The 13,265-nt window shown below is 31.4% G+C and overlaps 1 protein-coding gene across 10 annotated transcripts in view; it reads right to left on the reverse strand.

The window, feature by feature from the left end:
• The window catches only part of LOC112057979 (potassium/sodium hyperpolarization-activated cyclic nucleotide-gated channel 2), a 342,833-nt gene that overhangs the window by 77,503 nt on the left and 252,065 nt on the right, over window positions 1-13,265 (reverse strand). Inside the window, exon 2 of one of the 10 annotated variants that reach the window (XM_024098607.2) lies at window positions 6,987-7,258. The exons of the other annotated variants lie outside the window; for them this stretch is intronic. Coding sequence (XP_023954375.1) covers window positions 6,987-6,996 — 10 coding nt within the window. The 5' untranslated portion in view covers window positions 6,997-7,258. The remainder of the gene's footprint in view (window positions 1-6,986; window positions 7,259-13,265) is intronic. 10 annotated transcript variants of the gene reach the window in all.

Below are 13,265 nucleotides of genomic sequence, written 5' to 3' on the forward strand. Positions count from 1 at the left end.
ATACAGTCCTACCATTTAGATATGATTTTACCCATTGATGAGCTGTTCCCCTTATACCATATCTTTCTAATTTATTTAATAAGATATTGTGATTAACGAAGTCAAACGCCTTTGTCATGTCTAGAAAAATAGCAGTAATAGGTACTTTGTCATTGAGGCTATCATTAATAATTTTATTTAGATAAAAACAAGCCTCAGTAGTGGAACTATTATTACGAAATCCGAATTGTTCTTGAATTAATAAATTATTGGCGTCAAAAAAGTTTTTTAGTCGCTTAAACATTACTTTTTCAAATATTTTTGCTAAAATAGGTACCAAAGTTATAGGCCTGTAGTTATTTATGTCATAACGATCATTTTTTTTAAATAAAGGTTTGATAATAGAAATCTTTAGCTTATTTGGAAATGTCCCTTGCTCAAATGATTTATTTATTATGTCAGCTAGTGGTCCACATAAGTAATTGGCACAATGTTTAATTATGTCTGTTCTTATCTCATCATAGCCGACAGCTTTGGTGTTGTTGAGAGATTTGATAATACCTAGAACTTCATAAGCATCCGTCGGGCTTATAAAAATTGAATGAGTATTAGGTGGATAACAATATGATTTACTAATATTTTTATTCAAAGTAGTCATTTCGTTTAAATTTATAAAATAGTCATTAAATAATTCACAAAGTTCAGTAGGATCATTATATGTCCCTGTATTCGTTTTTATAAAAGAAATATCATCAGGCTCTATCGTCTTCCCTAAATTATCATTTATTAGTTCCCAACTAGCTTTACATTTATTTTTCCGATTAACTATGTACTTAGTACTTTGTAGTTGTTTAGACTGATAAATACATTTTTTTAAAATGCTGTTGTATTTCATATATTGTTTTTTATTTAACCTTTTATTTGACCTACAGAGCCTGTATGTCAAATGTAGCTTCCTTTTGTTTACACTAGACTTTTTTATACCTTTAGTGAGCCATGATGAATTTTTTAACGTACTAAACATTTTTATTTTTCTAAGGGGAAAACATAAATCATAAAATAGTTTAACGATTTCATGAAATGTATCAAATGCTTCATTAACATTTTCAATATTTCGAACATCTGAAAAAGTGAGAGCTGAAATACATTCGTAAAACTTTTCCTTATTTTCCTTATTGTAGTCCCTGCGATATTCAAACCATGTGGTAATACGTGGCCGTCTGTTTACTTTTATCGTTAATGTTTGAGCTGTTTCATGGTCTGATAATGCTAAGTGGTGAATTTCCGCAATAGACGATTTTATATTGCTAACTATCAAATCTAAGCAAGATGATAACCTTGTTGGGTGTTTTATATGGGAAATAAGATTGTAAGTATTAATTAAACTAATTAATTCCTGGCTGTGTTTATTGTTCTTTAATGTATCTAAATTCCAATCTCCACATAATATTAGTTTTTTTTCTTTTTTCTTCTTACTAATTGCATATAAAAGTAAATCAAGTTTTTTAAGAAACAGACATGGATCACTTTTTGGTGTTCGATATATACAAACGATTAATAAGTTATAATCTTGAATTTCAATGCTACAACATTCGAAGAGGTTAACTAGGCCCATATCACCTATAAATTTGATCTCTTTACAATTAATGTGTTTTTTCGTTAGAATACAAGAACCGCCACGATTTTTGTTTCTACAGAAAGACGCTGACAATTTATACCCTGGAATGTTTAATAAATTCTCCATACCTTTACCAATAAAAGTTTCAGTGAGACATACAATATCTAACTCGTAACTTTTGTGTTTGATTAAATCTAGAAGAGATATATATACCAAATCTGATTTACTAATAGCACCAGCAATATTTTGATGAAATATTGTTAAATTATTATTATTAACGAAAAAACTTTTCTTGGCTTAATTTGTTGTTAGCTGTTTGAATAGATATTTTAGCTTTAGATGATTTTTTCATTTTGTTGAAATACATGGGTATAGTAGTTTGTTTGGTAATTGTTTGTAACCCAACTATTGTATGCGATATATTACTATTTGTGTTTATCTTGTCAGTATAATATGTTTTACACTCTGCGCTTTCTTGTTGATTAATGAAATGTCTAATTGAATTTTTCTGTTGAATATGTTGATTTTGTATTTTATTATGCGGTACTGTATGATTTCGACGTGTCTGCTTAAATGTCAAAAAATATTTTTTATAATCGTCATGGTCAATTTCTAAATTAATTTTTTCGCTTATAGCAGTCAAGCATTGAAATTTATTTCCATAAGAATTAGTTATTTTAATAAATTTACAATTTTTATGATATTGTATTAAACCTGATACACAATTATTTAGCATTGTTTCGTTAAGATATGGATTATGCAACGTTTCAATAATGTACACTCTACAATGTTGCAATTTATTAAGTGCACTACCCAGATCTCCTATACATTTATAAGGATTTTTATCATTAGAGCCTATAGAAAATATTATTACATCATTCAAATCTACATTTTCATGCAAAACCTCACAGTATCTTAGAACCTCGTTTGTCTGAGCATTTGGCTTTATAAAAGATATTACGGAGTATACATCGTTCCAAGCGCATTCCATCCGGTCTTTTATTAATTTAATTGATAGTCCTGATAATTGTTGATCTCCTAAAATATAAATGGTGTTTGTTTTCTTTTTGTAGTCAAGGTTTTCTTGAGAATTTTTATAGGGAGTATAACTTTGTTTTTCACTATATTTTCTTGATGTTTTTGCATTTAATGTGGCGCTTAATTTTTCTGATTTATTTTTAATAGAAGTTTCATAAGCTTGATTATCTTTGGACATCTGTGATACGCCATTTTGTGTCCTGTGGTTCAAGTTCGAAGATGATTTTGATCGTAGAGGACTTGTTTCATTCTTTTGTGACGAATAGTTCGTCGCACTGATTGGTGTAGAACAATTTAAATCTTCGATCACCGTTGTTTTATGTATATTGAGCCTAGCCTCATAACTCTTTATAATGTTCTCGAGGTCATTGTTTTTAGAATTAAGAATTTGAATTTCGGCGTTTGCAGAACACAGCTGAGCTCTTAAATTCTCGATATCAACACGCAATTCGTCCATTGTGCTATGACAACTATTGTTTAATTCATCCGGTAAACTTAATAAACTCATATCGGTATTCGAGTCATAAAATGGAAGTTCACTGTCCGACTTATGTCTGTTTTTCTGGTGTTCGTTCTTCCTTCTTATTGTTATGTGTTCTGAAACACTCGCAACGCTCATGGTGGCGCGAGGGTGATCTGAAATTGAGGTATTTGAATCTGACATATTATTCACAATGTGTCTTCGCTGTGATCTCGAACTGATAAATTGTTTTTTGCAAGCAGGAAATAAATAATTAAAGGAAAAAAATCTCCAGAATTACTTGGTTTCGATCTCACGACCTTTCTGACAAGGTCGGCTACTTGCCGGCTGAGCTATGAGAGTCTTAGTCAATTGGTCGAAAATAATCACCCGTCTATGTATCGACCCTGTGATTTAGTAATATAAATTCAGAACTAGTTAGTAGATGGCGTTGCTCGTAACTTGTTGACAAATTATACGATTTATTAACTACATGACGTGATCCAGTAATGTAAGTTCGAGATTAGCCAGTAGATGTCACTACACGTAATGAAAAGTTAGATTGTGTCACCGATTAGTCACTATTTTTGAAATTTAACGTTTGAATTGAACGCTAATTCTTCTAATTAAACTTATTTTGCACAATTTTTAAATAAACTCTGTCTATTTACACACACTATAGTTATCAAACTTTGAGTTATTTTTTGCTAAATATGTAACCATTGGAAGTTAAGACTAATAATATACTAGCGGACGCCCGCGAATTCGTCCGCGTAGATTTCAGCTTTTCACAAATCCCACGGATGTTATTATACATATAAACCTTCCTATTAAATTACTCTATCCATTAAAAAAACCGCGTCAAAATCCGTTACGTATTTTAAAGAGATATATAAATACATAGGGACAGAGAAAGCGACTTTGTTTTATACTATGTAGTAGTATAAAAAAATTGGAATTTTATAAGCATTTTCGTTTTAAAATTGGTTATTTTTCCAAATGTACACGAAGTGGTAGTATCTAGTGTGAATATTCTACAGATGTCATCTTACAGTAGTAATCATATTGCACAATCATCACATACTTATGCCTAAAATTTTTATAACCAGGGTATGCAGTAGAAAAGCGAGAGAAAAATATAAAAAAATATCCATTTCAGGTCCATTCTTGTACCCATATCATTAAAATTTTAAAATACAAGGAATATATTAAAAACTAAATAAGTGAATGTATTAAAAACTAATAAATAAAATTAAAACCCAAGTTTTTGATTTATCAAGATTTGTTTTATCAAGATGGCAATTGACAGCAAACGTCAAATCGACTACTGCATTGAAAACGTCATCAATCCGTTATTATTACTAGTGTTGCATTTTGAAAGAAGAATTAAAGTAAATTCGTAGATTTGTATAATCAAAAATAGTTAAAAAAAAATATTTTCTTTTATTTCTGCCAGGGTGCAATGACTGATCCTGGGCTCCATACAGTTTTGGACAATTTTCGTTATCTTCTAAAAGCGGGCACAGAATTATTGTCTATTGCTCAGTGGTTCAAGGTGGAGGCAATAAAAAATATGTTTATTATAACTGCAAGAATAACTATATTACAATCATATGATAGTGTATTCGTATACCTGCTTACGTAATTTACTGTATGACCCTTTTTCTCCACCCGGAATTCATATAAACAATGCGGTATAAAAACATCTGTTCCAAGCTGTAATAGTTATGACAGTCGCTTGGAACGAAACTCTCCCGCTATTGTAATTTATTCAAAGTATCAGATGTTCTGATCCAGATATTAATTTCGGGTGAATGGAGGTATTTTAATTAAACGCCGAGATCTATTCAGAGAAAGAACAACCCAAATATAACCCGGGGGACGTATAAATCGTTTCCCTTGTTTGCGGCTAAAATGCTAAAGTGCCATTTAGGGCGATTTGTATCGCAAATAGTACAATGCATTCTTTTTCAGCCTTGAAATCGACGGGCAATGCGGTTTATTCGCGATGACATCATGACATCAGCCACGCGAGGCGTGCAGTAAAAAACTCTAATTAGGCTTAAGTTCTTTTAAAGTCATATTTTGTAAGAAATAACTTATCTACTGAGACACTACTTTCAAACAGTAATAGACTTTTTAATTACGTATTTATTCACTGCGAAAATTCGCAAAATGTATAGGGATGTCAGACCCGTCCTTTTATCTATAGCGTCTGTAGAAAAAGAATCGTCTACAGGCCTAATCATCCTCAGGAGCTGTCATCGTCATCATCATCATCAATATCAGCCGTTAAAGACTCCCAGAATTGAATATATGCCTCGTTACCTGTGCCTAACCTTAGTTAAGAGTACGGAAATTTTATGTCTGCTATTTATTATAGTAGAGGAGCCGAAGAGGGGATTTTTGCAGTTACTCGAGCGCGGCAGATAAACATAAGGGACTATACCTTACACTTTGTCGAGTACCTCCACCGAGTATGAGCCCTTAATATTGGTGGGTACGTTTAGGGCAACCAAAAAAAAAACTAACTTCATAAATACTTAACCAGCACGTCAGATTTAGATAAGGTAAGTGAGTTGATAGCTAAAAACTGCACATTTCGAAAATCTGACGATTTGAGCGTAACGTAATGGAATGGGAGGGTTTCATAGTTTTCAAAATTAAACCCGTATATTTTAGTGCTCGAGGTACGAGTGCGATTAATTTTTTACTTATTTTTAAAGATATAATCTCCTAATTAATCGCTAAAATTTTCTTACAATTTCAATAAGCCAAAGTAATAAAAATTGTTTTTAAAGTCTGTAGTTTTTTTTCCACCGCTAAAAGCGGAAAAAGTAAAAGTTATTCTTCCTATAATTTAATCTACCAAATGTAATCGGTCTCAATGACGCTCGAGTAACTGCAAATTTAGCATCCCGGGCTCCCCTACTATTATAGGTACCTACTTAATTAAGTAGGTAAATGTGACATTGGTAATTGATTATATACTGCTGTGGTTTTCTTATGGAACAGCTGAACTAGATACGTAGTAGGTAAGCGTCTAGAGAGGAAATTAAAATTCCAATGTTATCGCCTTGAGCATTTTTCTGAGATTTCTTGGTAATTTCCATGTCTGTCGAATCGATCAAACCTTTACCGTGACAATAATGCACATGAAAATACATTTAAGGGGTTAAGAATTAAGTTAAATATAAACGAAATTATTTTAAAAAATACTACTAACGTAAATTATGCTAAAACAGCAAGCTACTCGAATTTCGAGTACTGAATTATTTTTAAATAGTTACCATTTTTCCTTGTAATAAATTTTCGTTAAAATTGTTGCTATAACTCAAAATTTATTACTTTAAAATAATATAAATCCATTAAAATATTTCAAACTGAATTAAAATAGAATTCTAAATAGTACAGTATGATAACTTAAAAATATATCATGACATAAAATAAATAGTGAAAATTCGTAAATATCAGTGTTTTTTTTACTAATTTCTATAGGAAGGAATGAAAAAAATTAAAATTTTGTACGACACAACCCCACCGAAGACAAAATAACTCAGAGTTATACAACAAACTTCTATATGAGCATTATGGTCTGAAAATTTTACACATAGGTTCGTAAGTTACACATATTTTGGAAATCCTACTAATAATATTATAAAAGCGAAAGTTTGTGTGTATGTTTGTTACTCTTTTACGCTGCGGTTACTGAAGCGGTTTGGCTGAAATTTAGAATGGAAATAGATTTTACTCTGGATTAACACATAGGCTACTTGTCATCCCGGTAAAATCCACGGTTCCCGCGGGATTTGTGAAAAACTAAATTCCACGTGGACGAAGTTGCGGGCGTTCGCTAGTTCTTTATAAAGTTACAAAAGCACATTGACTTACCTTTAGGCATTTTCGATGAGGTCCTAAATCTAGATTTCCTTTTAAATGAAGCCGTGGTGATTAGTTGTATTTACAAATCTGAGGTTAGGTTTCATTGGTAGCCATGCGGTTCCCACATCACACAAAACATTGATAAAACACAAAAAAAAAATTACACATAAAATATTAGTTTGCAGAACTTCTTATATTAACATTTATTATAACTTTGTCTAAGATTCAATTGACTATTTTGTGACTATAATAAGTTAATATAATTTTGGCTTCGTATTTGGCTGAAACGAGAACACATTATATAGGTAACATGAATTACTGATTATTTCCGAAGGAATCACAAATTGGTATGACGTTACCGCTTAATGGTAGAGTAATGATTAAAAACTAAGATCGAAATGAACTTCATTTTCAATAAAGCGTTAATAAGGTTTTGTTACAGTTAATTAGAATATGAATCAAGTATTATAAATCTGAAGAGTTTCTTTGTTTGTTTGGTTTAATACTCTAAGCTCAGGAACTACTGATTCGAACTAAAAAATATTTTTGTGTGGCAAAAATAAGAATTTTTCAAGCTTCAACCGCTGCTGCAGGTTAAACGATTGTATTTTATTGTAATATATATTATTTTAAGACGTATTTCGACTTGTCGTAGAATGAAAATATAATCATAATTAAAATTTTACAAAATATATTTAAAAAGTAGGTATATACTCTAACATGTAGTCTATTTCAAGAAGAATGAGCCCAAACTCAATGGTTATACCTTGTCTAGTTCAGGAGTTCCAATGGATACCTTCTGAATTCACTATCAGTTCAATTCTATGGTACCATGTCAGTGAGTTGTCAATCGCAATACGCAATGGTCTGCAATGGTACCTATATTTGCTAAATTAAAGTCCAATCTAAGTACTTTTAATTTATTTTGCATCGAGAGTACACACTAATCGGACAAAATAGTAAAAGCTTGGTATCCCAATCTTTTAAAATTCCGAGATCTAAATACGCCAATGAAGTCTACAAAGGAACGGACGACTGTATAGTTAAAATTTATAAAATGTTCAATGAAATATGAAAATTATTAGCATTATAGGAGCATGAGGTATCATCGTTATCAGGTGATTCAATCTAGGAGCGACTGCAAATTACATCTGAGAATTATGCAAACTAGAATTGAGAATTGTCCAATGAATTTTGTTCAGGAGTTCGATGAAAATAATGAAAAGAAATTACTTCAACATCAGAGACTTAAGTCTTGTATAATTTCTAGTTATAGATTGTAGTTAATATTTTATTTAATCGTAGTGTAATAGTAGTATATAGGTGTTGAATTTAAGTGAGGTATGAATGCCTTAGGTTTTGCTGCAATGCCTTCAAATTGAAATTAAATATCGGATATAAAGTAGTCGCATAAAAATACTCTAAGGTAAGTACCCCGGTGTAAGTACAAGATTATATACTATGCACAAAAATTAAGGGAGCAGAAAAAAAATCCAAATTTTTGGGGGATTTTCAACAGGCTGTAACTTATACAAAAATGGTCGTACAGCAAAAAAATAAAAAGCAAATTGTAGCTCTAAGTGTTTAGTTTTTGGATCTGAGTTTGGAAATTATTTTCTGAAAATATTTTTCGAGTAATCATAAGAAAACCACCGAAAAAAAATTTTTCGAAATTTTTTTGGTTTTTTTTTTAATCTACGGACGTGGAAAAAATTTTTTCGACTCAACCTCCATATGGACCGGATAGCTTGTTTATTCAGATTTAATTACGTTTTTTTTAAATCTCGATACGAGCATTTCTCGCTGAGATATCGATGTTTGAATGGAAAAAGATTATTTTGTCTTTGATTACCAATATCTCAGCAACCAATGATTGCACAGAAATTTTGAGGTTGGTTTCAAAAATTTGAATAAACTCTCTACAAGGATTGGCAATTGAATTTTGAAAAAAAATTTTTTTTTTCAATCATTACATGAATTTGAAAAAGCATCCAAAAAAGGGCTTTTTGTCGTTTTTTGGAAAATCAAGCGCCCAATCAAAAATATTGCGGAAACCACTGACGTTAAGTGTGCCTTTTACTGTTCAATATACCTACAAAAACCCTACAAAGTTTCAATTCAATCCAGCCAACCGTTTTTTTTCCCACTTGATCGAATTTTTGAAAAAATTAAAGGATCAAGAATTTCGCTCTGAAAATGTCATAATTTACGCTTTTGTGCTTGCGCACGTGTATGTGTGTGGTTTTATCAGAGATTGAGACCCTGTGGTTCGTCACTTCCACACACACACACACACACACACACATACATCTTCGGAGAGTGAGTTTGGAGTCACAAAATACTGTGGAACACACACATACACGTGCGCAAGCACAAAAGCGTAAATTATGACATTTTCAGAGCGAAATTCTTGCTCCTTTAATTTTTTCAAAAATTCGATCAAGTGGGGAAAAAAAACGGTTGGCTGGATTGAATTGAAACTTTGTAGGGTTTTTGTGGGTATATTGGACAGTAAAAGACACACTTAACGTCAGTGGTTTCCGCAATATTTTTGATTGGGCGCTTGATTTTCCAAAAAACGACAAAAAGCCCTTTTTTGGATGCTTTTTCAAATTCATGTAATGATTGAAAAAAAAATTTTTTTTCAAAATTCAATTGCCAATCCTTGTAGAGAGTTTATTCAAATTTTTGAAACCTACCTCAAAATTTCTGTGCGATCATTGGTTGCTGAGATATTGGTAATCAAAGACAAAATGATCTTTTTCCATTCAAACATCGATATCTCAGCGAGAAATGCTTGTATCGAGATTTAAAAAAAACGTAATTAAATCTGAATAAACAAGCTATCCGGTCCATATAGAGGTTGAGTCGAAAAAATTTTTTCCACGTCCGTAGATTAAAAAAAAAACCAAAAAAATTTCGAAAATTTTTTTTTCGGTGGTTTTCTTATGATTACTCGAAAAATATTTTCAAAAAAAAATTTTCAAACTCAGATCCAAAAACTAAACACTTAGAGCTACAATTTGCTTTTTATTTTTTTGCTGTACGACCGTTTTTGTATAAGTTACAGCCTGTTGAAAATCCCCCAAAAATTTGGATTTTTTTTCTGCTCCCTTAATTTTTGTGCATAGTATAGTATGCCATTAAAAACAACACTTAGAAAATATAGCAATTCTCGAAAAGTTTTCAGATTCCTAATACCAAGTTGGTTACTTTATTCATCATACGATTTGATAGCTACAACGACTATTGCAAATTATATCTGAGAATAGAACTGAAGTCGTCCGTGACAATTTTAAGATTTCAGCCACAGAAACTAGGAAAACTTAGATCATAGCTTGTTAAGAAGCTTAGATCAAAGCTAGATAAGAACAGAAAATACAAGAAGAATAAAGGTATATTATTCTGAGACTCAGTTAAAGTGCAATTTGACAGCTACATCAACTACTGCAAATTATATCTGAGAATAGAACTGAAGTCGTCCCTGACAATTTTAAGATTTCACTCATAGAAACTAGTACAAACTTAGATCAAAGCTTGTTATAAGAACAGAAAATAGAAGAAGAATAAATTTATGTTATTCTGAGACTCAGTTAAGGTGCAATTTGACAGCTACAACGACTACTGCAAATTATATCTGAGAATAGAACTGAAGTCGTCCCTGACAATTTTAAGATTTCAGTCATAGAAACTAGGACAAACTTAGATCAAAGCTTGTTAAGAAGCTTTGATCAAAGCTAAATAAGAACAGAAAATACAAGAAGAATAAAGGTATATTATTCTGAGACTCAGTTACGGTGCAATTTGACGGCTACAACGACTACTGCAAATTATATCTGAGAATAGAACTGAAGTCGTCCCTGACAATTTTAAGATTTCAGCCACAGAAACTAGGACAAACTTAGATCAAAGCTTGTTAAGAAGCTTAGATCAAAGTTAGATAAGAACAGAAAATACAAGAACAATAAAGGTATATTATTCTGAGACTCAGTTAAGGTGCAATTTGACAGCTACAACGACTACTGCAAATTATATCTGAGAATAGATCTGAAGTGGCCCCTGACAATTTTAAGATTTCAGCAGATACAGAAACTCTTACATCAAAGCTTGTTATAAGAACAGAAAATAAAAGAAGAATAAAGGTGTGTTATTGTGAGACTCAGTGAAGGTACAATTTGACAACTACAACGGTTACTGAAAATTATATCTGAGAATAGAACTGAAGTCGTCCCCGACGATTTTCAGATTTCAGCCACAGAAACTAGGACAACTTAGATCAAAGCTTGTTATAAGAACAGAAAATACAAGAACAATAAAGGTATATTATTCTGAGACTCAGTTAAGGTGCAATTTGACAGCTACAACGACTACTGCAAATTATATCTGAGAATAGAACTGAAGTCGTCCCCGACAATTACTGGGCAATTGAGACAAAAGGATAATGTTTGGCCGCTGTGTCAAGGTCAACCCGCTTTATTTGTCCAATTGAACATAAAAATTGAAATCGCATGAAATTGCTATTAGTTTAATTTTATCTGTTTTAAATAGATGCGGAAGTGGCGTTTCAACAAGGAAAAGAATATAAGAAAATAGCACGTGTTTCCATAAACATTTATTAATAATGCATCCAAAAACTTATGTAAGTTTTTACCTGCATCATTCACCGAACCGATTGAAGTCGATCGAACCAATTCTTAGGAATACGTTATTTAAATTTTGTGAGATTTAGAATCACATCGCAAATTATTAAAATGCTTGTGGTTTCATATGATATGATTTTATTCAATCATGACAAGATAACTAAACCAATATCAACGTATAGATTCGGAGATAAGCGGTCTATGGCCAGAGTCTATTTAGAAATTATGAAAGTGATGTATCAAACTGAGACCCATCTGAATACCGACAGAGTTTGTATAGACGATCGTACAAAAATCTTCCAGTTCTCTTAATGCCGCAGTACATGTTCTATTAAATAAGAGTTATCTTTTAGATAAAGATATTTAATTTTCCGTATCTCTCGAATAGATGACATTCAATAAGTGTAAGGGCTCATTCGCACGAGAGATTTTTAACCGACGTTAAAAAGCGTTCAAATCCAATAAATGCATTCCCAAGTTTATGCTCAGATGACAGCGTTTTTAAACACGACATTTTTTTCCAGCAGTGTTGCATTTTCAATTTTGGCCGTTGGAAATAGACCTTAATTTAACTTCATACTACGTCTATATTTGAACGAGTCCGAGTCGAGTTTGAAAGTCCTTTAAAAAAGCTCTCGTGCGAATGAGGGCTTGGAGATAAAGATTTCGAATCAATGCATCATGTAGACATGTTTTGTATAGTTATTAGGATAAGTTAGCTTATGTTCCTCATTATATGTATCACGCAATTCATATAATATGTTATTCATACAATTTTTGTAAAATTATTGGTAATCCAGACTTTCATATTTTCTACTTAACCTATTGGTTAAGTAGAAAATATGAATAGTAATGCTAAAACTACGTGTTATCAGCTTTTAATTAATTTAACTTAATTTGATTTGTAAAGTTTTTAAAATAAGTTAGCCTAAGAATCCTACTTACTCTTTGTTAATATTAATATTGTATGATACTTAAATTTTACTGTTTGTGATATTTTCTAATTAAATAGATAAATCAGAATTTTAAAAAATCCACCTTATTGTATTATAACACTAAAATATTTCCACTTCTACACCAAGTCAGCACGAGTCACTAATGAGAACACTTTTGAAGTCATGAATACTTATGTAAAGGTAATTTTTGAATAGGCACTCTCATATCATGTTGGGTTTTAATATATTAACCAGTTAAGTCTCATTACCATAAGTACCTACCATGACCATTAAATTTCATATAATACACATTTTATTTTAAAACAATTTATTTAAAAATATAAAAAAATTAAAGGAAACCGTCAAGTTAATAAATGTATGACATATTTTAGATAACGCTTTAAAATTGTTATAATTTAAAATTAATTAATAATTATTTAGATCTGCGACTTGAAAAATAATGTATTTGATAGCAGCGAGATAATCAGAGATAAATAAATGAAGTCTGAAGATTTGTCTAAGTTTTGAGTGATTCATCATTTCATCATTATCAGCCGATGGAAGTCCACTGCTGGACATAGCTCTCTTGCATCCAATCTCCAAGCACAACGGTCTCGAGCCGCCAGCATCCTGGAAACCGCTTAAGTTGTTAAAATCACATAAATAAGTTTTTTGAGGAAAATAACAGCAGATATTTTATAAAGTGCAGTAAA

The sequence above is a fragment of the Bicyclus anynana genome, chromosome 20 (genome assembly GCF_947172395.1).
Source record: "Bicyclus anynana chromosome 20, ilBicAnyn1.1, whole genome shotgun sequence".
NCBI classification, from domain to species: domain Eukaryota; kingdom Metazoa; phylum Arthropoda; class Insecta; order Lepidoptera; family Nymphalidae; genus Bicyclus; species Bicyclus anynana.